Source organism: Haemaphysalis longicornis, unplaced genomic scaffold (genome assembly GCF_048455015.1).
Source record: "Haemaphysalis longicornis isolate Haplotype H1 unplaced genomic scaffold, Haemaphysalis longicornis Haplotype H1 scaffold_3, whole genome shotgun sequence".
In the NCBI taxonomy this organism is placed as follows: Eukaryota; Metazoa; Arthropoda; class Arachnida; order Ixodida; family Ixodidae; genus Haemaphysalis; species Haemaphysalis longicornis.
Window position 1 is genome coordinate 33,656,239 of NW_027526335.1, and position 27,448 is coordinate 33,683,686.

A 27,448-nucleotide genomic window follows, 5' to 3' on the forward strand; every position below is an offset into this window, starting at 1 on the left:
AGAAACGCTGAACACGACGATCAGGAAAGCGGTAAAGCTCGCCATGGGCTTGCCCGTCCACTCGTCTACGCAGAAGTTGCTGGGCATGGGCAAGCATAACACGGTGGAAGAACTGGTGGAAGCCCACCTTTCCAACCAAAGAATACGGCTCAGCCGAACCGAGCACGGCCGGGCCGTTATGCGCAAGGTGGGATGGAATATCCAACCGCAACCGACGACGGAAACGCTACCCCAGGAATGGAGGGATGCAATAAAGACTAAACCGCTCCCCAGGAACATGCAGCCGGGGAGAAACGACGAGAGACGCTCCGCGAGGGCCAGAACACTAGCCCGGCAGCTGGAAGAGGACCCGGAGATTTTATACGCGGACGCCTCGCTACCCAAACATGGAACCAGAGCGACGGCGGTCGTCACCACCATCGACAGACTGGTCACCAGCGCGTCAATCAGAACGACGAACCCGTCCGAAGCCGAAGAACTGGCCGTGGCCCTCGCCCTCGCACAGCCGGGAGCGAAGTCAGTGGTCACGGACTCCAAAATGGCCTACGCAAGCTATCGCAAGGGAAGGGTCTCTCCTGCCGCACTAGCGCTTCTGTCCAGACGCAGGCCACCGGGACGAGCCATAGAGCTCGTGTGGGTGCCGGCTCACTCGCAGGTGGAAGGCAACGAACTCGCCGACCACTACGCCCGCGAACTGACCAACCGGGCCGAGGACGAGCCGGTACTACCACGCCCCGTCACGAGCTACAGAGACATTACCGAGCTATACAGGGAAGGCAGGTGTAGGTTCCCCGGACCTCACCGGCACCTCAACAGGAACCAACAGACGATCGTACGCAGACTACAGGCGGGGTCGCTGGCGCATCCCGTCCTCTTACACAAAATGTACCCGGAGGAACACGATATCAAGTGCCCGTTCTGCAAGAGCAAGGAAGGCACCCTGGCACACGTCATAGCCGAGTGCACTCACCTCAAGAACCCCCCACCACCCCTTCCCCCCAACTTCCCCAACCCCAATCCCCGAGAGCGATGGGAGACCTTGTTGTCCAGCCCCGACCTGACGACCCAACTCGCGCTGGCAGTCAGGGGCCAGGAGCTGCTGGATGCATATGGGACCCGCGAAGAAGGTTCCACCCCATCTGGTGCCTGCGTGCACTAACCACTTAATGGGCTCTATTAAAGTTGATTCTCTCTCTCTTTGCTTTAAAAAGACAGACGAGCGCTAACACGAGCGCTCGTGACTGCGTCCTCTTTTACCGTCTTCGTTTAAGCGCTGTTTCACTGTTTTATCAAGGACCTTGTGCCACGTGAAGCAACTCTTGACCGCGCTTATTACTGCTATGCTTGCCGGGGAAGTGAGGAACACTACTTCGGGAAACCGCGAGTATTAATCTACGACGAAATTATGTTCGCGGATTTTGCAGTGGAATAAGTCGACCGCAACATGTTGCCACGGACGATCCGGTGTCACTGTAGGCATGGGTATTTCAAAATTCATGACTGCGCTGCTCGCGCACTGTTCGCAGCTTGTAACCGTATGTTCGATGAGCATGTTGCACCCAGGCCACCGGACACTTTCTCTTGCTCGTTTCTTGCCCCGGCGAAGTCCGTGATGTCCATTATGGAGGAGCTAGGACCAGTAAACTGGCTCGCAACGCCCGAGGGATTGCTACGCGGTGGTTCAGAGTCATAATTACATTGAAAGTACTCAATCTTACCCTTTCCTTCCAAAACAGCATGAGGTGCACTGGAAACCTACTCTTGTCTGGCCAGCCATTTTTCATAGAGACTATGACCGCGAGACATTCCTCGTCGTGGCGCTGGGCTTGTCCAATCTCTTCAGGCGGCTTGCCACTGGTGCTGAGATGCCTTCGTCATCATCACAATCATCATCATCATCATCATCAGCTTATCTACGCCCACTGCACGGCAAAGGCCTTTCCCAATCATCATCATCATCATCATTATCACCAGCCTATCTACGCCCACTGCAGGGCAAAGGCCTCTCCCATTAATCTCCAATTACCCCGGTCCTGTGATTACTGAGACCAATTTATCCCCGCAAACTTCATAATCTCATCTGCCCATCTAACTTTCTGCCGCCCCCTGCAACGCTTGCCTTCTCTCGGGATCCACTCTGTTACCTTTAATGACCAACTGTTATCTTGCCTTCGCATTACATGCCCTGCCCACATCAATTTCTTCTTCCTAATTTCTACTAATATGTCCTTAACACGCGTTTGTTCCCTGACCCACTCCGCTGTCTTCTTATCCCTTGTAAGGAATGCCTTTGTAGGGATCCTTTGTAGGCTTTATAGAGAGTTCAACAGTATTGACAAATTTGGGAGGAGCGGTATTGCAGGGAGCGCTGGACAGTGTGTCCGCAGTTGCCAGCAGCTTCCCCGGCAGACACTTTACTTGAAACTGGTAACGCATCAAATTTATGTGCATGTGTTGAATTCTTCGTAGCAGATCGAGGTATTTATGTTCGAGAAGAGCTACAAAGGGGCTTATGGTCAGACTCTACCGTAAAGAAGAGACCATGCAGGTACTTGTCGAATCATATTATAGCACATGTCATCCCCAGTGTCTCCTTCTCTCTCTGGCTGTAGCGGGCCTCTGTTGGAGTCAGAGATGTTAAAGTGAAGGCGACAGCGCGGTGAACACAGCAGGGTTGATTTTGGGGGAGCACGGTTATGATACCGTATGAACTCCCATACCCTGAGACCACGGTTGGAAACGACGGGTCATATAGAGCTATGCAACAGTCTGAGCTGAGCGTCTCCATCTTCTTAACCGCTGTAGCTTGATCCACACCCCAGGTTCAGTGATTGTTTTACGGTCGAAGCACCTTATGGTCAGGGCTATGTCCCTCCCTCCGCCGTGAGGCGTCCACACCCCCACTGCGCATGCTCGGCTTGCTGAACGCCAGGTGGTGTCTTACCCTTTAAAGGAGCCATGAAGACAAAATACAAGTTTGGTTTATTAGAAAGACTGCTTAGTCCCGATAACAATGATACCAATATCATCGCAATCTTCGAACAAATAACGGAGATATGAAAGAAAACGTGTGAAGCAGTCACGACCCCCTAGCCAATTTCTCGTAACTTTTCTATCACGTCACGGAACCTTGTTTGTGCGATTGGCGACCGCCGAACTGACCTGGCGCGGCGACACATGACTGGATTTCTGTAATGGGGCCTCTAGTTCCAGTTGACCGCATCACTTGAATGCTAACGCGCAGTTAACGCACTGAAAATTATGTTTTATTGTTGGCCCGCATGACGTCATTCTTGTTCATAACACGTCACTGTGGCGCAAAATTTGAAAGTTTTAAAATACTTGCCTTTTTTCGTTAAAAAAGCATCTTTTGTGGCTGTAATGGAGCTGAGTGAGATACTGAATCCTAGTTCTTTCAAATTAAACGAAGTAATATTTTCTCTTCATGGCTCTTTTCAAGCCGAGCATGCGCAGTGGGGGTGTGGACGCCGCACGGCGGAGAGAGGGACATAGCCCCGACCATAAGGTGCTTCGCCCATAAAAAGATCACGCCATATCCACGGAATGAATGATGATAAGTGGGGCGAAGCTCGAGAGGGGGAGATCATCGGTAACCGTAACTCTCCCGTGAAAGTTCGCCCATTCCGTGTGCGTACATTGTACAAATCAACTTTTGTTTTCGGAGTCAATGCTCCCAGGCCCAGACCTGGTGAAAGACCCCGTGCCATCGAGGACTACCCCGCACCTCAACCACAATTTGTCACGTAGGATGGGACACAACAGTAAAGAAAGAAGTTTTATTTAGGGCGAACTTGTGCCCGTACAAGACGAGAGGAAACGAGCAAAGGTACTTGCGTCTCGTTCGATCTCCGAGAACGACTGCCTGCGTTCGTGGTGTGATCTCTTGCGTGATCTCCCCCTCGCAGTGCACGTGCGCTCGCGCCTCCGTTGGCGAACACAGACAAGCTCGCGCTCCCGGTGCCGAGTTTGCGCTTCCGGTTGCAGCCGGTTCTTGCGCGTGCAACGCGACATCTCCGAAAGCATGCGGCGGTCACGTACCACGAGACACAATGGATGGACAGACCCATGACTTAAGGAGCTTCGCCCATAAAATGTTGAGGGTACAACTGTTCCTTCGGCGCCAGAGTCTATTTTGACTTTGGGGTGTGTGCTGTTCATGAGCACGTCGCGTTACTTTGCACAGCGCGTACTGACTGCGTGGAGTTCCACAGACCCTAGCTTGGCTTTTCCTTTCTTCGGTCGCCAGACATCATCGAAGTAACCCTGCTTCTTGCAGTAGTTGAACGTGGCCCACCGCACCGGGCACTTCTCTCGGGGTTGAAGCCGGCGACCGCAGTATTCGTAGCTCTCAGAAAACCGGCGTTCCTCGTGCTGCGCAATTGAGGAGGAGGGTGCTGAGCAGCGATGCTTGACCATCTTAGCTGCGTCGACACCCAGGTTTTCTGACACGTTCAGTGACCGCGTCGCACGTCTGTAGTTACGCACGGTAGGTAATGAGTTTTAAAATTTCAATATTGCGAATGTAAGTTATAGGTGATTCGGGGGTCGCACAGGTTCATCTCACTCAACAACCGTCACCAAAATACGTTTTCCTCTTACTGTGCTGCCCGGTGTATGATAGGAAGCATTGCTCATTCCAGCAGCACGAGAAAGGGACCAAAGCGTTATCAGCCTTGCTAACTGGGCACCAACTATGCCGTAGTTTCGGATACGCGACCTCTCATTTTGCCCGCATGCTAGGTTATTAGAAAAACGAGAACATAGGATCACGTGTGTATTGACAGCCAAGCAGGCACCTTAAGCAAGAATCAACGTCTCCGAATATGAAGCCACACTTAACGATAGCATTTGACCCCGTCAGGGCTTTTTATAGAACGTACTAAAACCCATTTTAAAATAGGAAAGAGGAACTGATAAAAATACCGCTAAAAATCCTTGGAAAAAGTGGCTCACCTAGGAGTAATCGCTGAGAACTTGATGAATTTTGGGAGAATTTCTGTGGAGGCCCGTCCCGTGTGGCTCCTCCTGCCTCGCTTCTTCTTCTCCTCCCTAGACGAAAAATATGAATTGATGATGATGATGATGATGATGATGATGACGACGACGACGACGACGCCCTCAAATTTTTTGGCACGTACCCACAAGGGGGATTGGCCAGGGCTAAATCGGTTGTTGAAATACGCGAGGACCTCAAACGACTACTTTATTTTCTCGATGACCATGGCTGGAACACAATGAAGAAAAATACCTCCACTGGCCCTGGAATAATTTTTGAAAAAAGGACCTACGTGATAAAAATGCAGTCAACACTCTCCCCAGCATCGACCGCTAAAAGCGAACCGCAACCAAAATAACCCTGGAAAAAACACCGAGAAAATAAAAGGTATCCTGAGGAATCCAAAAAAGAAGTATAATTATAAGGTGTCTGACGCCTATTTACGGGGTATGACGAGACATGAACACCACCCCTTGCGATTGTCAAGGAAGCAATTTCACTCCTGTTTGCTGGCCAGAAAAGCAGTCTTACGGCAGCCGTTACCTGTTGTGAATACACAATTTTCCGACAGCTCATTTTGTAACCTAGAAGGAAACAGTGGTTTGAGCGAGCGAAGCAAGTCTATTAAGAATGGCTGCACAACAATTAGCCGTCCGCTGTAAGGGAGGCGCCACCGTGACGCGGCCATGACGCAGCGGCGTCTGCCCGAGCGCTGCAGAAACCAAGCCATAGCAACCAATCACCACCGATTCTGCATTAACGCCATTGCGAGTTTGGCTTGGCCATAAAGTACGTGACCTTAGAAACTCTTTTTGGCAATGAACGCTCAATTTGTGAGGGCCAAACGTAAATAGCTTTTTTTTTTCGTCGCCGTAATTGTGCGACGTATCGCAGTACTGTACTAAAGTTACACGGGATTAAACGGTGCACACATGGTGACGGTGGTGGTGTGGTGATGATGATGATGATGATCTCACGTGTATAAGCATATACGTGCAGGTTTTCACCTCCCTTGCGGTCACATCTGCGCTCGTCATGAAATTGAGGTAGGAGATGTGCAACTCCACCTAATGTGCTGCCCAGAGCATACTGTAGAGCGCCCAACCTTATTCTCAGAAAAGTGGTACAAGTGGTGAAAGCTCCACACGCCGGTTCCCATCCCCTTCCCGTAGGGGCATTGGATACTGCGCACGGGAAGTGTTGCGCCTCCGAATTCACTTCCTTCGGGATACTGAACTTCCGAACTCACGGTGAAGCAGCCATATTTTTAGCGCCTCAGGAGTTGCTCGGGCGGAGTTGCCGCCGTCATATTTTGCAACCTTAGCAATACTTATCCAACACCTACACTTACCAAAAACTCTTCCGTTTCCGGGTCACGAGGCATTTGGCCCGTCATTTTATTTTTTACACTGCTCTTTTGTCACATTACAGCGTAATGCTGACTGTGAAGCCAACTCATCAAGCGTCCATGTTCACCGACTCATGCAAGCTGATTACCTGTTTTTTTCTTTCTAAATTTAAACCAAACATTGAGATCAGGGTGAAACCTAAATGCATCAGGAATTTGTAATGCATTTGCAAATGTTGTTTGCACCTATTCATTGGAATGATCTAAACGTGAACCCTTGACAGATGGAAAAATGGTAAAAAACCGACGCCAACACACCGGAGAGACGAGACAAGACACACGCTGCAGACTAGCAACTGAGTGTCTAGTTGAGTTGAGTTGCTAGTTCAGCGTATGCGTTGTCTCGTCTCTCCTGTGTGTTGGCGTCAGTTTTTTACTGGTGTTCTCATCCGTCAATATGTACCAACTGGCCCAACAAGCTACACTTCTTCAGCGCGTTAACTCCTGAACCAGCGGCCATACTTCCTGATAGGAAAATGGAACAAATTATTAGGCGACTTAGCATTGTGTTTATTTTGACCTATGAGCGCAGCGTCCTTTTGCCTAATTGCGCTTTTGTTTTATTTCGCTTTCTGGTCGTTATGCCATGTCAGTTGACTTGCGATGCTTTTTTGCGTGTGCTTTGCTGGCTAGGGTCGCCCATGACACCATACTTCTCAAGCTTTCCTTTCTTCAGAACTTTGAATTTATCTGCACTTCGTAATAGTCATTATATAATTAATTTTATGTATCTTTCTTTCGCATCTAAATAATAAAATGAAATTTCACAGGGCCCCGTGAAAAATTACACACACCAGAGCTGCCGAGATTGCAAAATTCTAAACGAATCTAAGAACACAAAATAAAGTCCGAGGCCGCAGTCACGATCCACTGCCGTTGAAAAGTCAAAACAAGCACAGCTAAACACGCCTGCAAGCTTGAACAACTCTCCAGCCTGAATGTTCACGTTAAAGCTTCGGCAGCCATGATCCGCACGTGAAACTGTACCACAAAACAGTTATCAAAAATAAAAGGAAGACGAGCGCTTTTGCAGTTCACAGATGTCGAAACACCCATCAGCGCAGCCAGAGCGAAGCACGAATGCAGGCCCGAATTCGCCTGCACCGGAACAACTCTGCTGCCTAAATGTTCGGCGCTAAAAAAGATTGCAGTCGTGACCGGCACGTGAAACGAAGCTCTCAAGATAGTGTATAAAAAATTGGCCGCGTATCTGCTCCTTTCGTTGCAAATGTCGTCAAAAGACGATAGTCTTTATCGGCTATTGCGAAGTAAATGCCTCCCTTCGCTTTGCCGCTCACCTCTCATGTTGTTCCTCTTGCGTCGCGCTCCTCCCAAGGTAAAGACGCCAAAGGTTTGCTTAAATCATTTTAAATTTCCCGCGTCCACTGCTCCAAACCGGGTGTCTCGATGCGAACGCTGCTGTACGGCGGAGACGCGCGTTAATCGAGGCGCCCTACTTCAACGTTTATAGAACCGCGTTTCCCTACTCCACGTGCGTTGCAAGCAGAACGTGGAACCTATCTAGTGGAACCTTGCGTAACTGTTGCCGGTTGATTTCTTAAAATGGCGCAAGAAGCTATAGTGGCGCGGGCGACAGTAGGCGACGGCGAAGTGAATTCTTTTTCTGCAGTTGATAAAGTATTTAATTTCGCAAAAGCAAGCATGTTTGATTTTTTTATAAAGGAACACTGCAAATATCACTTCTGTATTGATTTGCTGTCTCATATTTGCGTAATGTCTTGTTCTTCTTCAGCAATGTTGACAAGTATGAACCTTACACCGGACATAGACGGGTAGATTTAGCTGTGACTATATAAGACTAATGGGCAGGCATTGTTTTGCTTTGGCCGGGTGGCTGAATCGAGTCACAGACGGACAGACATACAGACATACAGACAGACCAAAATTTCTGGGTTTAAGGAGCCCAAGAAAGACTATCGTCTTTAAAAACACGCATTGCCCTCGAGATTGGATTGCCAAATTAAAACGGGAGACGCTAAAGGTGCGCGTCCTACGTACCCTTCGCCCAGCATCACTGCACGCAAGCGTACCGCTTGCAAAAAGGTACGCAGCAGTGCGCGGACATCGTGCCTTATAATGCTACAAGAGCACTAGCAGCGTATACAAAACAACCAAAAATATATCTTTATGAGGCTGCACAATGATGAAGCGACGGGCCAAATCGCGAAACTGCAACGGTGTTCCGGCGCGACGCTTGCTTTATCATGGCGTCGTCGCGTTAACCACCAGTGTTGCCACCGCTGAATGTTCAGTGTGGCCCGCCTTTGTTCAAATGGTCTATTGTCGTCATATGTATCTAAGAGGTCGTCGTCGTCTTCGCAGCGAGGGGTGGTGGTGGTGGTGGCCCAAAAAATGGCGCATACCCACTTAGGGGGATTGGCTAAGAAGAGTTATGCTTCAATTACAATCAATCATGCGAGGCAAAATAATGGAGCAGAAGAAAGAGTTTGGTCTAGGTTAATGAGAGAGAGAGAGAGAGAGAGAGAGAGAGAGAGAGAGAGAGAGAGAGAGAGAGAGAGAGAGAGAGAGAGAAACACAAAACAAACAGAGAGAAGAGTAGGAAAACTATAGAAAAAGTCAGCCTAATCGGAATGGTTTAACACTGCAGACGAGCTGTCTCCGAAATGAAAGAGTGGATGGCGTTGCACACGTCCCTGTGGCATCAGCCTAGCCTAGTCCCCCAAAACGACAGAAGCACCGGTACAGTCAGAGGCAGTCCAAGACGTAGCAGGGGACTCTCCAGCAGCCTTCTCCGATGGTTAGAAAATCGGCGGCAAAAAAGAAAGAAATGCTCTTCGGATTCAATTTCTTGGCAAAAGTAGCACAAGGGGGAGGTTATCAGATTTGCCCTATATAAATACCGATTAAGTGGCGGCACACCACAACGAAAAGAAGTCCGCAATACTTCGCACAAGCGAGTTTGGCATAAACTTCTCTTCCAGCGGTACCTGAGGTGTTCAAGTTCAGGAGAAGTGTTCAGACCATGATCGGAGTCATCTTGATTGAACAGGTATTGGCGATAACGTGCCAACAACACACAAGCAAACGGGGGAAGATCCTCGACTATCGGTAAAGCCAAAGCTGTTTTAGCTAATATGTCAGCGGTTTCATTGAGGGTTAACCCACAGTAGCCGGGCAGCCAAACGAGCCGAATCTCCCGCACGTGAATGGGGACGCAGGAATAAAACGTTTTGAGACTAGGATGTAAAGTATCTGAGAAGAGAGCCATGCACACGGACAAGGAGTCGGTGAGTAACATCACGGAAGAATTCGCCGAATCAAGTTTCACGATTGCAAGGAGTAGAGCAAGAAATTCTGCACAAAAAATTGGGATGCAATCTGGTAATGCAATGAAAAAGACCAGTTCAATGTCGGAGAGAAAATACCCACCCCAGCCTTCTCGTCTTTTTTCGAAGCGTCAGTTGCAATGACCACGCGGGATGGGTATTCGGACTGGTGAGCCAGGAGAATGTTATTATGTTAGGCGGGAGAAGCTTAGCGTTTTGGGGGAAAATATTACCAAACGAAATCCTTACTACTGTGGATGGTAACTGCAAGGAGGGTGGTGTTTAATGGAGTAAGCAACGAATTGGCAAAAATGACCTCTGGGTGCCGGAGACGAGACCAATAGGATGCAAAGTCATCCTCATCATTGTACACTTCCACCTTCTCTTTGTCATCGGTGGCGGGATCTGCAAGTCGTCTCGGGAAGGATGGGCACACTCGCAGCCGCATCTCCAGTTATTCGTAACGGCTTCCAGAGAATGCGGCCGCCGCGGTGACTCAAGCAGAGTGTCTTCATCTTTAGCATTAGCCCTGGAGTCGTTTTTTTACTTGCGCTGTAGCCCTTGACGACAGTGCTGGACAGTGCTGGTCACCGCGAGGCACGCGCTCACGGGCGCTCGGCTTTTTAGTGGTATTTTTTTCCTGCAACGGTGAACTTCCGGACAGTAACAACAGCTCCGCTGTTAATATTTCCGCATTTCCGCGTTGGCTTGTGCACGCGTCCTGAATTACGCAGTGCCATACGAATAAATAGACATTTCAACCACAAGGAACAAAGTGATTTGGCCTTAAATGTTTATTTTTAGTCTAAGCCGTGGCCATGTATAGTTCGTTGTAATGGTTTCGTTTCTTCAATCAAATGACAGAGAACTAGCGACCCAATTTAATAAAGGCAAGCATAGCGTTGTACGCGTGAAATACGAAATCCAGCTGCCGAATACAGAGGTCCCCATCAACCGCACGCTTCAGTCCACTCGACGAATGGTGATGTGGCGGGTGTAGAAACTGCAACAAAAATTCGCACCTTTTAACGGTGATCTTACACCCAGCGTTATTTCACGCTTAAGAAAACACTTGCAGGAACGTAGGGCACACGTTCAACAACAAAACAAAGAAAGGTGAAACTTTTCGGAAACCTGGTTTTATTTGTTACGCTTTCGCGTTGCCAGAGCACCGTGGTATCGAGTGCTGGTAGCCAATTTGGTAATTTAACGAGTTATATTCTTATCAAGCGGTGCCTGATGATGGCGGTTGGATGTTTATGGCGCAAGGCCAACTAGGGTAAAGAGCGCCAAAACAGTGGTTATGTATGAAGGATGTAGATTTAACTCTAAAACCGTTCATAAGAAAAAAAGTAAAATCCGTAAAATCCAATGAGGATGGCTAGTGTAGAAGGCCAGGTTGTGATTGTGCGTGGATGAAATTAGGTTTAAAGAAACTACGCGTGATAGGAAATGAGGTGCAAAATTTGATTTCGGCCAGAAACTTAAAGGTGCGTTGTAGAGGAATCGTGGGATCGCTAGAAAGAGTGCTGGGTGCAGTAGAATGTGTTGTCTGCATAGTTGCGGTAAGTGTTCGCGTCTTGTTGTGTGGAGTGTTTTGCATGTAATTAGAATCTGAATTTCGGATAGGCCCTCCCCACACCTGCTACACAGGGATCTTGGAGATCCAGTGAGCAGATGGGAGGGTGTCGCGTGTGTGTGGCCTATCCTTAGTCTAGCTAGGGCAGCTTCGATGAATCTGTAGTGTGGGTCACCAGTGTATTGTTTTAAGTGGGGTTTTATTATATGTAACTTGTTGTCTGTCTGTGTACTCCAGTCGGCTTGCCATGTTTTGCGAAGGTGTTGTCTTATGTGTGGCTTGAGGTCGGTGTAGGAGGGTATTCTTATGTCCACTGTGTTTTTTTAAGTGCAGCAGCGGCGGCCATTTGATCCGCAGTCTCATTCCCCAGCATGGCCTGGAACCCAGCACAGGATTAGTTGAAATATTTTAGCTATACAGACATTATGGCGTTAAAGACAAGATTCACAATGTGGTTTTTTCTGGGTCTGTGTGAAGACAATGCACGCGACAATGCACGCACAATGCTCAAGGAGTCTGTAAAGATGACGGGCTTATGAATTTGTTTTTTTTTAAGAATGTGCTGAACGATTGGTAAAATGCCATGTGCTTCTGCTGAGAAGATAGTGGTGCGTACACTCATGGTTCTGCAAGAATTAAAGTTAGGACCATGAGCGGCGCACGACACCATCGTTGAAGTTTTTGAGGCATCACTGTAAAATTCGGCAAATTTATATTTATCCTGCAGGGACAAGAAGTGCTGCAGAATCGCAGTTCTCAGAACTCTGTTTTTATTTATTTTCATAAAAGACAAATCACATAATACAGACTGAAGTTGCCGTGGTGGCAAAATGTCAGTAAATCACGATGTGTGTACATCTAAAAACTCAACGGAAAGACTTGAAGCTTCCTCTCTCACCCTCAGTGAAAAGGGCAAAGAAACAGATTGACGATTTGAGAAGAGCTGGGTTGTGGTTTAAAAGAATATTTATTCAATGATTAAACTTTAAAGAATATAATAAATCTATGTACATTCGTTGATGTTTCAGGCACAATTTGTTACATTCAACGTGCAGACTCTGGGCCGGGCTAGTGCGGAACGCACCAGACGCAAGGCGAGTACTGGATCAAGAATCTTTAGTGTTGTTTTTGATGCCGACCCATACACGATACTTCCGTAGTCTAACCGAGACCCGACTAAGGCTGTAAAGACCCGGCGAAGCAGTTCTTTGTCTGCACCATACGATTGGTGGGAGAGGACCTTCAGCATGTTTAGTGTTTTGAGAGGCATTTATGTTTAAGTTGTTTAATGTGTGGGACGAACGTGAGTTTTTCATCAAATAAGACACCTAAAAACTTGTGCTCCCTTTTTACAGGAATAGATGCCCGATTAAGTGTAATCTCAGGGTCCGCATTAATCCAGCGGTTGCAGGAGAACACCACTCAAGTACTTTTGCCCGGGTTTAGTTGAAAACCGTTAAGGTCCGTCCAGCCAGCAAGTTTCTTAACACCAAGCTGTACTTAACGTTCGCAACTTGACAGGTTACAAGATTTAAAAGATATTTGCACATCGTCTATGTAGATGAAACATGAAATGGATGGTGGCAGTGCCTTTCGGAGGGAGTTCATCTTGACTATAAACAATGTGCAGCTTAAAACTCCGCTTTGCGGCGCACCATTTTCCTGCACATGTATCCCGGACAGGGACCCCACCTTAACACGAAATGTACTCCTGGACATGTAACTAGAAATGGTGTTCAACATGTTACCTGACACACCAAAAGACTTGAGGTCGCTAAGGATGCCGTATTGCCAGGCTGTTTCGTAAGCCTTTTCAAGATAAAAAAAATACCGTAAGGCAGAACTGGTTATGAACAAACGCATCTTTTATGCAGGATTTCAACGCAACAAGTTAATCGTTGCTAGACCGCCCCACCCTGAAGCCTGCCTGGCAGCTCTCGAGAAGACCATTGTTTTCCAGAACACGAGCCTCCGGTTTATCATCTTCTCGAGAAGCTTGCACAGGCAGCTCGTCAGGGCAATGGGCCGATAACTGTCGGGAGAGGAAGCGTCCTTCCCCTCTTTCGGAAAAGCTACAACTACAGCCTCCCTCCAAGAGTTTGGACTGTGCCCCGAAAGCCGTATCTTGTTATAAGGTGCAGGAGTGTTACAAGAGTGTCTGAGTGTTAGTGCTGTATCATTGTCTATGTGATGTCTAGGCCTGGAGCTGAGGGTTTACAAGTGCTCAAAGCAGCCCTCATGAAGTGAAAACTCGGAATTATTAGATGAGGCTGACTTGTCGTTATCATAAAGACTTCTTTTCGGCCGATTGTTTGTGTTTCATGAAAGTGTTTGTGTAGTGAGCTGAGTGGTGTCTGAAGGGGCAGGAAAATGACTTCCGCCTACTGGGAGCTCCATTTAGGTTGTCTGCTGTTTGCACAGTTCTCCCGTCTGAGAGGTCAAAACAGTCGAAAAGAAGTTTTGCTCAACTTACTGCCGTTTAGAAGTCTGCGGTACGTTTGCATTGCAAAATACTATTTGTTTTGTATGTTTATTAATCTAAGGAAATAAACGCACTATAATTTAAATAGATCGAAAAAAATTAAACCCGAAGGTTAGGCGAGGAAAAACATTTCACCTCGGGGAAGGAAGCGGCCAGGAATAAAAATAACACGAAAGGCAAAAGAACGCTCATTTCAAAAACAAGCTATTCCTAAGCAATCTAGTGGGACCTCGTTAAAATAAAGGGAATATAAACAAAACTGTTTAGCTTTTTTACCTGACTTGAATATACGCTTTTCACAAGAAAACGTCTCTCTTTCCCACATTTATTTACGATAAACTATTTTCAAAGATGAAGCCACCTCGGCAATGATAAACGAATTAGTATTTCATGCGTTGACTTCCCTGGAGATCTAGAGAAGGCAATAATAGCAGAACCTCTTCGATGCTTTTTTTAAAAGGGGACTGGGCAGAAACGACCAATGTTATGGAAAGGGAAACAACCGATAATTATTGTGGTCGTGTTACAGCGGAGATCGAAAAAAACTCTGACACAATAATATATTTCATACTAAATGTCACAGCATTTAACAATTCCAAATTCACTAAATAAAACTCGTGATTAAAGACTTGCACTTAAATTCAACGTTTAATTAAAATAGATTAGGTGACTAGCTGCTAGCAACGCTAGAAGAACCTGGTTATGTCCGCCTCTTTTTGTGGGTGAAACGACGTATTATTACAAGTATTTTTCTAGCATCTGCAGTGCTTGCTAGGTGTCCGTTACTCGTTATACATCAAAGTAACTCAAAGTAAACTAAGGGCTACGTCAGCGCCCGCAAACGTGGCTACTAACCCATCGCGTACTTTTGCCTTCTTCGAGGAAATTTCGAGCGCCAAGTATGAAAGATGTTAGATGTTAGCGCAGACATTGCCGGAGACATATACGAACATATGCCGCAGACATGCACGGAGGAACTCAATCATTTGCGTGAAGAGACCATACCTCAGCGCCGACGTGTGGCTGGTCAATAATGGAGCGACGCCATGTCTGTCGCAGTGAGTATAACAAAACTAACGCTAACATACGTATCGCTATGGGAGCTAAACGTGGCCGACAGTTTAAAGCGTAGGAGCTGATAAACGTGACGGCAGGGGGACGTGTTGGCAAGGTTTAATCCATCACGACAAGGCGCGTTCTGTTCAGCTTCAAGGGATGACATTTAACTACCATATAGCCGGTTTTTTGGAAGTGTGACAGACCCTGATGGTGCAAAAATTATTTTACCACCACTTTCCTAGATATTTGTGGAGAGTGGTTCTTTCTGCACTAAGCACCACAGAACAAGTCTTGTGTTTGGTTGGACGCAGCTCTCATTTTCGAACCCTTCCCAATTGTGTAGGTCCTCCAAGACAACCTCATGGCTACACTGAAACGTTTGCGATACCTAAACCTCTTTAATGCGGGCACAAACAGAACATTCAGTTGCTGGCATGCCTTGCATGTGGTGTAATGGCAATTGTCACACGTATTCACTGAAGTCTTGATGAATGCTTGGAATAATTTTTCGACCTTTTCTAGTGCATTCTATATTCCGTGCGTTCTCTATTCCATCCACGTTTATTCCGCCGGATCCTGTAGCTTTAGCTCTCTTCATTCGCTTAGGTTGTTTTTCTACCTTCTCTTTCGTCCCTCTTGGAACCTCTAGAATAAAATTATTTCCTTCCAAACTATACTGGAGTAGAGTTGCCGCGTACAACACGGCAAAAAATATTTCCGCTACTTTCATTACCTCGTCCATATCGCGCGTGATGTTTCTTCTTCCGGTTTTGAGTGCGTACGTTCTATTTATGCCAATAAAGGGCTTCTTCTTAGCTTCTTTTTAGTTTTTCTCGTTTTATGAATGCTTCTTCAACCCTTGCGATGTTGTAGATACAAATGTCATTCACATAACTTCCGTCAAAATTCTAGGCATATCCACCTATTCTGACAGAGTCCATGAGGCGTTGGGTTCCTACCTGGACGCCTGAAGACTCCTCCCGGCGGTTCGTTTTCTCTCTCGATAGCGAACTAGACTGCGGCCGCGCATGTTTGGGTGTGTGGGTGTGTCATTTTTCTTCTTTTTCTATAGTCTATCCTCCTGTATTTATGGTACGTATGTATTCTCGCTCTCTCTTTCTTCTGTGTCATCTGCCTGCCTTTTATCCCCATCCCGTACACCCCCCACCAGCGGGGGTGCAGGTGTCCACCTTCAGGTGAGACAATCTACGCCTGCTGGTGGACTTTCCTGTCTATGGCACATAACCATTAATTAATTAATTAATTAATTAATTAATTAATTAATTCGTTCATTCTTCATTCATTGTTCCCTAATCTTTCCTTGATACTTCTGTGTCCATGCATTTTCCAAAATATTATTTGGTTTCTCAGATATTTTACCACTTTTTGCTTAGTTCAGCTCCTCTAACAGCTACTGTTTACTGTAATCATTGCCAGTAAGCGTTTTATTCAGTGCACTACGCAGCCTGCACTCTCGCCGAATAATACCGCGAATTTGTTCTGACGAATTAACCAACAGCTCTCTCTCTTTGGATGACAGCGTGTTGGGTTTCCTTGTTTCCACAATTTAAAATCTTCGCCGTTCAAGACCTGGCCTTACTCTGCCTTTCACCAACACGCACGCACGCCCGCACGCCAGGCCGCCTGCTTGCCTGCCTGCCTGCCTGCCTGCCTGTCTGTCTGCCTGATGTCGGTCTGTCCGCCTGCCCCTTGATTCAGCCACACGGCCAAAAGTTGAAGGAATACTTAGACAAAAAGTCTATATAGGCAATACATTTCCAAACCACTAAATCTGGTGCCACACTTCATGCTTGTCCACATTGCTGCGCAAAAACAAAACATTAGGCATATTGGAAGCAAAACATCACTACATAACTGGTACTAGCAGTGTTCTAATCGAAAATACACGTAGGCTTGATGTTTGCGATATAAAATAAAAACGTCCCCGTGGAAACAAATGTTGCTGGTGCCCGAGTCTAGATCTCGTGGCGGCGTTCCGAGTCCAACAGAAACAAAGTGTTCCAATACATGGCGCGCGAGCAGTAAAATGCGGGAAAATATGAAATTGATTTAAGCAAAGCTGTGCCGTGTTTATCGTGGGAGGAGCGGGTCGGGAGGAGAAGAGCGGGAGAGGTGACCGGATGAGAGAGGAGGCGTTTGCGTGGCACGGGTGGCGGCACACCATTGTCTTTCGCCGAGATTTACCGCGAAGTCAGCAAATACGCGGCCAATTTCTCTATCTCACCGTAACTCGACGAAATGGAAGAGAAACAGTGCTGCGCAGCACATAAGGGTGACCGCGTCGCCCTTGGAACCCAGGCCCCGGCTCAAGTGAATGATGAACTCGAGCGACGATGCCACGGCACTCAGCAGGTGGAATCCGGCGTCCAACAGGAACCCGTACAGGTCGACGTCCATTGCCTTCCGCTGCACGGGAGAGCCACCAAAAATACACCCTCTGTCCTCTAGAAGCTAAGCCGTGCGCACTGACGGTTCGAAATTTGTACGCCTTCGAGGCTGTTGAATTAGTTAAACTGAGTAAGCAATGCGTGTGTGTGCGACGTTCGATACGAGGTAAATCACCCTAAGAGATTGACTGCGATTACGGGGAGCCTCGTAGTTTAAGAATAAATGTGTTGAACACCACACTTGAATAGCGCGCATGTCATCGATGTCAACACTCAAGAACTGGTTTCCAAAATACGTTTCCCACTTACTGTGCTCCTCTCTATATGTTAGGTAACTGCTCATACCAGTAGTAGGTACAGGCGTGCGATAGCATAAGCAACATTGCAAACAGGGCCCCAACTTTCCATCACAACTTTGGGTACGCAACCTCTCACTTTACCGGGATGCTAAGTTATTAGAAAAACGAGAAAATATAATTAGGTATGTGATGACAGCTAAACCTTGAACAAGAAGCAACATATTCGGTAGTGTAGCCGCACTTAAACATAGCAGTCGACCCTGTCGGGGATACGCTTTGTATCGAACCTTTCCAAGGCTTTGTAAGAGAGACCCAGGTAAAACCAGTACAGGTAAGTACAGGAAAAGTACAGGTAAAACCAGTTGTAAATAATAGCTCACCGAGGAGTTATCGCTAAGAAATTGATGAATTTTTTTGTGAATTTTCTTGGAGGCCCGTTCAGTCCGGCTCCTCCCACCTCACGTCTTCTTCTCCTCCCCACGTAAAAAATACGGGGTTGACCATGGCAAGAGAAAAATGATGGCGGCGGAAAAACTACTTCGTCGCGCCCTGGAATATTTTCTGAGAGAATGACCTAGGCGCAAAAATGCAGTCAACGCTTTCCACAGCACTTTCAGCAAAGAGCGAAGCGTTGCCATGTAAAACTGGGAAAAGCGCCAAGAAACAACAAAATGTATATTGGGGAAGCCAAAAAAGGTTAGTACATATAAAGTATCTTAGATATTAATAACTAGCAGTGTTAGGTATGGTGTTTGATTAGCATCAACTGTTCGCGGAACTGTACTACTCATTCATGTTACTGGGCCACGCCCTCTACCCAAGGTACGATTGCCGGTGCTCGTCTATGTTTCCATCATCACACCATGCACACCATCCCTTGCTGGTATTTGAGGAAGTAACTTCGCCTGTGTTTGCTGGTCGAAAAGCTGTTCTACGGTAGCCGTTACACGTCGCAAAGACACCATTTCCTTCCAGGTCGTTTTGCGACCTAGCCGGAAGAAGTCGTGAGGAACTACGTACACTGACCAACGCCACGGCGTCTGCCCGTGTTCACCAAAAATCGACCGCAGCAACCAAGCAACACTGATACTCCATGCACGCCTGTGGGAGTTAGGCTTGGCCATACAATACGTGACCATAGCAACACTTCTTGGCAGTGAACGCTTAAACGCTAAGAGTCTAAATTAAACTTTTTTTTTTCGCTGTAATTTTTCGAGGTCTCAATGCACTGTATGTTATACAGACCTAAACGGGACACACATCTGCATAAATGATGATGGTGATGATGATTATGATGATGATGATTTGACTTGTAGTAGCAAATACCTGCAGGTTTGCTCCTCCTTCGCAGTCACCTCGATTCGTGTCGTGTGCGGTGGTACCGGATGTGCAGCTACACCTAACGTGCTGCCCACAGCGTGCTGAAGAGCCCACGACGTTGTTTTAGGCGATACGAAAGCTCGAGGTCCCACACACCGCGTTCCATCAAATCGGATTCCTAAGCGGCATTTGATACTGCCTAGGGAAGTTTTGCGCCTCCACATTAGTTTCCTTCGGCACACTGAACTTGCAGACTTACGGTGGAGCAGTCCTATCTTTAGCGCTTCAAGTGTTGCTCGGGCGGAACGAAGATGTGAACGCTGTCGCGTAGCGCTATGCTCACACGTTGCCAAGGAAGACGCAGCTGTGGGCGGGACGCCGCCAGGGCGGGCTCCGATATGACCGCTTGTAAATAGATCGTCTTATCTTGCACACACATCACTCCATCGTAAACCATACATCGTGCCATGTGTTCTGACCGCTGTAACAACATTTTGGAAGGTTAGCACTACTCATCCAACACCACCACTAACAAAATAGCTCTTTTTACAATGCTCTTCGGTCCTATTACAGCGTAATAATGACTAAGTCAAATCAACTAGTGGGCAAGTTAAGCCATGCAAGCTGACTTGCCCTACTTTCCTCATTTAAACGAAACAGTATAAATAGGGCGAAACATAAATTCACTTGTAATTCATTCACGAATGTTGTTTGAACCTATTTGTTGGAATGATCTAAACTTGCCTGAACACACTTCCTCATACAAAAACGGCACCAAGTATTTGGCCCCGTAGCATTGCGTTTATTCTGACCTACTAGTGAGCGTCTTTTTGGGTAATTACGCTTTTGTTCTGTTTTGATTTGTGATCGCTATGACATGTGTGTTGACTGGGGTTGCTTTTTGCGCCTGCTTTCTGGCGGGTGTCGCTAGTGACACCACGCTTCGTAATATAGCCATTATGTAATAAATTGTATGTATTTTGCTTTCGCATATAGGTATAAACACCAAACCGAAAAGGGTTGCGCGCATAAACGCGCACATCAGAGCCGCTCAGATTTCTAATTTCGATGTGAAGCGTGCTCTCGGGTCTTTTTGCAAGGAAGCGAATATGCCGACATAAGTGGTCGCAGTAAAGTGGGCCACAATTTCGCATTAACTAGGAGCGAAATAACTAACTTCTTATGCTTCTAGATAAGTCTATGGCGCAGTTGACCCACCGGTCACTGTCCTACGTTTACCCTAGCGCGGATCGCTCCAGGAAGCCGCACTTATACTATATAACAACAGAAAACTGGGTTCCGGGTAACATTACTCAACATAAATTACAGTGCACCATGTATGAATGAAACTGTGAGGAAACGGAATTCGCGAGATTTTTTTTTTCTCAGTTACTCGAGCGATTTTGGAGGAGTGGTCGAGGAGGCTTTGCGTGAACCTGGTGCCGATATCACGGGTGAATGCTCCGCCGAGCTCAACGCTTTAGGAGATTCTTGTGCGCCGGACGAGACAGCAGTGGGATTGCCTTCTGTTTTCGCGGAACTTCCACTTGAGCCAGGAACTGCGTCTAAGCCAATGTTGGAAGCGGTAGTGGGAGGCCTGATTTGAGCCGTGTCCGGAGCAGCGCCTTGATCGCCTCCCAAAGCTGGATCAGAATCATGTGTTGGAACAATTTTCTCTGTATTCGTAGCGGCCGCTTCGAAGCGCTCGCGGGAAGGGGTTCTGGAAACCGTTTGTTCCTTGGCCAGGAACGGTGCGGGAAAAGCGTTGGCCGGACCATCCGTGTCGTTCTGCGGTGTAGATTCTGGGCTCAAAGCAGAGTCTTTCTCTGACAGGACGAGATTGTTGGGCGCGGACTCGACGACCAACTGGGAATCTTCTTTGGCTACCAATTCCCCAGACACAGTCATTGCGTTCACCTCGCCCTCACTGTACGGAGACAGAGACCAGCTGTCCTTAGAGGATATCGACAATGTTCTCGTTCTAGAACCCAACAAGCTTGCCGGTTCACCTTCAAATGGCGGGGACTCGAGCCCCTGCTGCAACGCAACACCTGAGGCGACTTCAGGACGAGGTCCCACCGCCTGGGCCACAAAGTCCTCGTTTGGCATCGTTTCGGAAATGGCTCTAGCCGCAGCTACGCGGTCCAGTGCAGAAGCACGCCGCGACGAGAGGGCCGATGACAGTTCAGACATCCGCCTGGCAGTCCTGCCCAGTTCGCGGATCGCATGGCTCGGCACTTCAGTAAGCAGCGGGGAAGGCGGTGACGAGAGCGGGGTTTCGGTCTCTGGTAGGCGCGCAGAGCTGTGGTACGGAGATCGGCGCGGTGGCGCCTGCTGCTGCGTGGCAGTGTCTCGAGCTGCCGCGATGGCCCTGGCTATGGCGGCGGCGTCCGGGGACTCCGGTGCTCTCGGTGCCGGAGGTAGTAGAACAGCGCCGTTGTTTTCCAGCTCATTGTCCCCCGCGACGTGTCTCTGCAGGCTCAGATGGACGACGCTAGTGTAAAGCCTGAAACGAGAAACGTGACCGTTGATACGCCGAACAGTGTTTCCCACCATACGATCAACAAGACACGCAGCACGTGTGGTCTTCGACAGGTGTTAGAGAAATTACGACGCAACTGATGACGTCTTCTACAAGTCCTAAATCTCATCTTGCCTCCTGAGACATACGAACTCGTGGGGTGCAAGGCATCTTGCGGTTAAAAAAGAAGCACTGCAGGGGCGCAGGCCCGTACCGTAAGCAAGTGAGAATGTTGAAGGCGATAAATGCGTCAAATACGTATCACCGTTTTTAAGTGCAGAGCACTTTATGGGCTCCCCTTGTCATAGCTCACTAATAGTCGATATTAAGCGACTGCCGGAATCAAGAGGTGCAGCGAGATAACAGACCCAAGTAGAGCCTGGTGTACCGCCATCAGGTAGTCGAAAACCATGCGGTTTAAATAGGCATAATCGTTCGAACCTCGCAAACCGTTGGCGCTAGTCATACATCTCCCCGTTGTTAAGCGCAAAGAAAACTGCAGCTACATTTCAGGTAAAATCTGTGTGTATAACCGGCATTCTCCGCGTTCATTTAATTAGGAATGCTCGTTGGGTTGGTTTTTGATAGTAAGCAAAAAAAGCGGCCCCACAAAAAAAAAAAAAAAAAGAAATGGCGCTTTCGAAATGGCGCAGAAAGGCTCCATCCGCGCAAGAAAAAAAATTGCGCGTGCGAAATGCCGCAGAAAAGCTCGAACGCGCCAGAAAAAAATGGCGTGTTCAAATGACGCAGAAAGGCTCCAGCCACGCAAGAAAAAATGGCGCGTTCGAAATGACGCAAAACAGCTCCAGCATATGAAATATAATCAAGCTCAAAAAGAACAGAACTCCCGCAGGCGCAGTTTCAGGCAGGGGACGCGCGAGCACTGCGAAGGCGGGAAATTTGAATTGCATATTCATCAAGAGAGGAGTGAGACAGGGCGGCGAAGAGCGTGATGGGTGGCAGAAGTGAGCGGATAACGGCGCCACCACCCATTATGGCGAATCACTGCTCTCCACATCCGACAGCTTTCACATTGAGTGGAACGGATTTAATTTTTTATCACCTCAGATCGTAAAATAGACGATTGTAAAGACGTAATAGTGCGTTTACCTTAGGGCATTAGTTGACGAAACAAAAGGTTATTAGCACAATACTTCCGGAATAGCTGTGGGCACTTATGATTAGAGTACTAACTATGCGCTCAGGCTGGACAGTGTTTCAAAAATAATTGGCGGAGGAGTATTTTTCACAGGAGGTCCCGTTGTAGATTGTGGCTTTAGGACCTCCTTCAGCACATGCAAAACAAAGTAATACAACCTCCTGTCTATAAATAACTGACCATTGTTCACTCTCATAGTTATTAGAGAAATGGGAGAACATTTTTGTATGCGGGGCATCCTTTTGCAATTAGTTTAAAAACTTTTCGCGCTGTGCTTTATATTTTTGGGTTTGCTGTATCTTTAGCGATTATTTACAATCATTCAGCCGGCATCGTATAGCATTTCCTGCTGGTGCTTCATACCAGTGACGTTCCGCTACTGAACAACAATGTTCTCTTGAATGAACGTCTTCTATACTACTGTGGCGTTGCGATATTGGAAAGCTGGTTACTTACATATATGGACTGGATAGGATGGAGAAATTGGCGCGAGTCTGACGTCGTCGATCGCGCTTTCGTGCATGTCCCTCGTCCCCGCGTTCAATGATGATGATACTGGGGATAGGTTTCTCTAATGATGATGATAGTTTGATTTTATTGGCGCAAGGCCGACATGGGCAAAGAGCGCCAAACACAAAGTTATTTGATGAGGAGAGAACGCGAAATAAAATCAGTTAAAAGACTATGAGCAGGGCTGGTGTAAAGGGCCAAGGTGAAGAACAAGAGTGGTTAAAAGATAAATAAGGTGGCTGGTGTATAGGACCAGGGGTAAAACTATGAGTGGTATGAGATGAGTTGTAAAAAGTGACCTTCTGATAGGAACTTAAAGGTGCGCTGAACAGAAAACATGGCATCATCTCCTAAGAAGTATGACGGGTGTGGTGGAATATGTCGTGTGTGTAGTTGTGGGAAGTGTTTGCGTCGTGTAATGTCGAGTGCCTTACATTGTATGAGGATGTGGATCACGGTTAGGGCCTCTCCGCACCTGCTGCACAGAGGTCTTGGAGATCCTGTGAGCAGGTGGGAGTGTGTTATATGAGTGTGGCCTATCCGTAACCTAGCAAGGGCAACTTCAGTGTGTCTGTTGTGTGTGTCAGTCGTGTATGGTCCCAAGAGTGGCTTTATTATGTGTAGTTTGTTGTCTGTCTGTTCATTCCAGAGTGCTTGCCATGTTTCGCGAAGGTGTTGTCTGATGTGTGGCTTGAGGTCAGTGTAGGGTACTGTTGCTATGTCCGGTGTATTTGTATGTGCAGCAGCAGCGGCCATCTGATCAGCGGTCTCATTTCCCGCAATCCCAGAGTGGCCTGGAACACAACACATGATCACCTCGAGATTTAATGCATACGCTGACATAATGGTTTTATACACTACATTAAGAACATGGTTTTTAGAAGACTTGTTGGATGACAATGCATGTACAACACTCAGTGAATCTGTGAAAATGATAGACTTGGGTATTTCATGTTGCACTATGTGATTTAAAACAAGCAAAACTCCATGGGCTTCCGCCGTACAAATGCTGGTCTTCGAGTTCAGGGTCTTAGAGACTCTAAAATCGGGTCCGTGCGCCGCACACGACACAGTAAGGGCAGTTTTTGATGCGTCACTGTAAAACTCTGCACATTCATACTTAGACTGCAGGGACAAGAAGTGCTGCAAAATAGCAGTTTGTGGTACCCTGGTTTTATCAATTTTCACGAAGGACAAGTCACAACACACAGGTTGAAGCTGCCAGGGTGGCAAGACGTCAGTAAAAGAAGATGTATAGATGTCTAAAAAGGAGATGTCGAAATTTGAAGCTTCCTGTCTCACTCTAAGTGAGAACGGCAAAGGAACAGACGGGCGATTTACAAACAGTGGCGATGTGGATGTATCATTAAAAACAGGTTTAAAAGGATGGTTATTCAAAGATGAAATTTTAAAAGCGTAGAGAAAGTCCACATACGTTCGTTGGTACTCAAGGCACCACTTATTACATTCAACATATAGACTCTGGGCCGGGCTAGTGCGGAAGGCACCCGACGCAAGGCGCAGACCCAAGTGGAGTACTGGATCAAGACTTTTTAGGGTTGTTTTCGATGCCGACCCATACACGACACTGCCGTAGTCTAATCGAGACCCGACTAACGCCGTAAAGACCCGGAGAAGCAGTTCTTTGTCTGCACCATAGGATTGGTGGGAGAGGACCTTGAGAATGTTTAGTGTTTTGAGGCATTTATGTTTAAGTGCTTTTATGTGTGGGATGAACGTTAGCTTTTCGTCAAATATGACACCTAAAAACTTGTGCTCCCGTTTAACAGGAATAGGTGCACGGTTAAGCGTAATCTCAGGGTCCGCGTTAATCCCGCGCTTGCGGGAAAACACAACACAAGTACTTTTGTCCGGGTTTAGTTTAAACCCGTTAAGGTCCGCCCAGCCAGCAAGTTTCTTAACACCGAGCTGTACTTGACGTTCGCATATTGACAGGTTACAGGATTTAAAAGATATTTGCACATCGTCTACATAGATGGAACAGGAAATGGTTGGCGGCAATGCCTTTCGGAGGGAGTTCATCTTAACTATAAACAACGTGCAGCTTAGAACTCCACCTTGCGGCACACCATTTTCCTGCAAATATACATTGGAAAGTGTACTGCCAACCCTCACTCGAAAGGTTCGTTCGGCCAAATAACTACAAAGAGTGTTCATCATGTAGCCGGAGACACCAAATGACTTAAGGTCCCTGAGGATGCCGTAGCGCCAGGCTGTATCATAAGCTTTTTCAATATCGAAAAATACAGTAAGGCAGAACTGGTTATGGACAAATGGATCTTTTATGTAGAATTCCAGTGCAACAAGTTGATCATTGGTAGATCGCCCCACCCTGAAGCCTGCCTGGCAGCCCTCGAGAAGACCGTTGTACTCCAGAAAGTACACGAGCCTACGGTTTATCATCTTCTCGAGGAGCTTACACAGGCAGCGTGTAAGGGCGATGGGACGATAACTTGCGGGAGAGGAAGGGTCCTTCCCTTCCTTCAGAAAGGCCACAGCTATGGCCTCCTTCCAAGACCTTGGAAGCTGCCCCGAAAGCCATATTCTGTTGTAGAGGTGTAGGAGTGTCTCAAGAGTGTCTGCGTGTAGGTGTTGTATCATGGTGTATGTAATGCTGTCTGCCCCTGGAGCTGAGGGCTTACAAGTGGAAAGAGCAACCTTCAGCTCATGAAGTGTGAATAGAGAGTTGTAAGCAGAATTCGGCTTGTTCTTGTCTCGTAAGGGTTTCTTTTCCGCAGATGTTTTGTGTTGCATAAAAGTATTAGTGTAGTGTGCTGAGCTGGACACGTGTTGGAAGTGTTGTGCGAGTGTGTTAGCCTGGTCTTCCAGTGTGTCCCCTGTTGTACTAACCAGGGGCAGGCTGTGTGTCTGTTGTCCTTTTAGTTTTCGTATTCGTGTCCAGACTTTGTGTGTATCAGTGTATGAGTTGATGGAAGTGAGGAAGGTGCGCCAACTCTCCCTTTTCGCCTCACGACGCACTCGCTTCCCAAAAGCCTTTGCCCGTTTAAAAGAAATGAGGTTATCTGACGTGGGGTACCGGCGAAGGACACCCCACGCCTTGTTCTGGGCCTCTCGCGCCCGCCTGCAGTCCTCGTTCCACCAGGGCCTCCTTGGGTTGCGGGACGCACTGGAGGCCTGGGGCATGGACTTTTCGGCGGCGTCGACTATGTGCGCCGTGACGAGTTGGGCTGCTTCCTCAACGTGTAGGTGTTTTATGGTTGTGTGGTGTAGTTTAGATGTTTCTGTGAATGTACTCCAGTTTGCTTTTGATTCATAAAACCTGTTATGGGAAGATGGACTGCATGGGCCTTTACCTATGTATGGTAGGGATGTGGGGAAGTGGTCACTACCATATGGGTCCGTGCCCACGCCCCACTCAAGACATGGAAAGAGAATTGCAGAACCAATAGCCAAGTCGAGATGTGAGTACGTATTATGTCCTAAGTTATGGTATGTAGGCTGTTTTTTGTTGAAAAGGCATGCTCCTGAAGATGTAAGAAATTTCTCTATCAGGCGACCTCGGGCATCCGTTCTGGAGGAGCCACAAAGAGAGTTGTGCGCATTAAGGTCACCTGTTAGGATGTATGGTTCGGGCAGCTGGTCTACCAGCGCCTCGAAATCAGAGCTCGGAAGTGCATCATCAGGAGGAATGTAAATGGAGCACACCGTTACCAACCTATTAAATATTATTGTTCGAATTGCTACAGCCTCGAGGACAGCGTACAGAGTGACAGGGTGGCAGGCTAAGGATTTCCGGGCGACAATTGCCACACCTCCTGAAGAGTGTGTGCAGCCAACCCTGTCCTTTCTGAATACCATGTACCTATTTAAGAAATTTGTCTGTTTGGAATTGAGGTGAGTCTCTTGGAGACACATGAGACTTGGCTGATTGGCATGCAGGATATCATACACATCATCAAGATTTTTAAGGAGGCCTCTGCAGTTCCATTGAATGATGTTTTCTGTTCCCATTATTTACGGTTAAGAATGAATGGAGTGTGTGTATGTGTTCATGTGTCGTCTTTCGGGGCTGTTACTCTGGGATTAGGCTTTTTAGGCCTGTCTGTAGGCTTGGAAGTCGGTGGCCGCTCCTTGCGCTGAGTTGCAGGCAGGAACGGCCCGACATCCATCTCGTCGTCGGATGTCCGAGGGGTGCCCGACGGACCGGGCCCCCCGGACTTGGCCCCCCCTCGGGAGCCCTTCGTTTGAGCCGCCACCGCCGAGGGCGTCCGGGGCACCAGAGGTGGCACGGGCGGTGCGGTAACGGTGGGAGCCGGTGCGGGGCCCGTGGTGTCCATCACCTCGGTACCCTCCAACGGACTGGAGGACGGGGAGACAGAGGCGGGAGCGGCACCGA

The 27,448-nt window shown here is 47.7% G+C and overlaps 1 protein-coding gene across 3 annotated transcripts in view; it reads right to left on the reverse strand.

Annotated features, from left to right (window-relative positions):
* The window catches only part of LOC144174237 (uncharacterized), a 165,115-nt gene that overhangs the window by 8,870 nt on the left and 128,797 nt on the right, over positions 1–27,448 (reverse strand). For 2 of the 3 annotated variants that reach the window (XM_077702804.1, XM_077702802.1), the window contains 3 exons: positions 19,140–21,386; positions 17,099–17,280; positions 4,975–5,070 (listed from right to left, as the gene is read on the reverse strand). In XM_077702804.1, coding sequence (XP_077558930.1) covers positions 20,270–21,386 — 1,117 coding nt within the window. In that variant the 3' untranslated portion in view covers positions 4,975–5,070; positions 17,099–17,280; positions 19,140–20,269. Of the gene's footprint in view, positions 1–4,974; positions 5,071–10,612; positions 10,737–17,098; positions 17,281–19,139; positions 21,387–27,448 lie in introns of those variants that run through there. The other variant, XM_077702803.1, reaches the window with a different exon arrangement.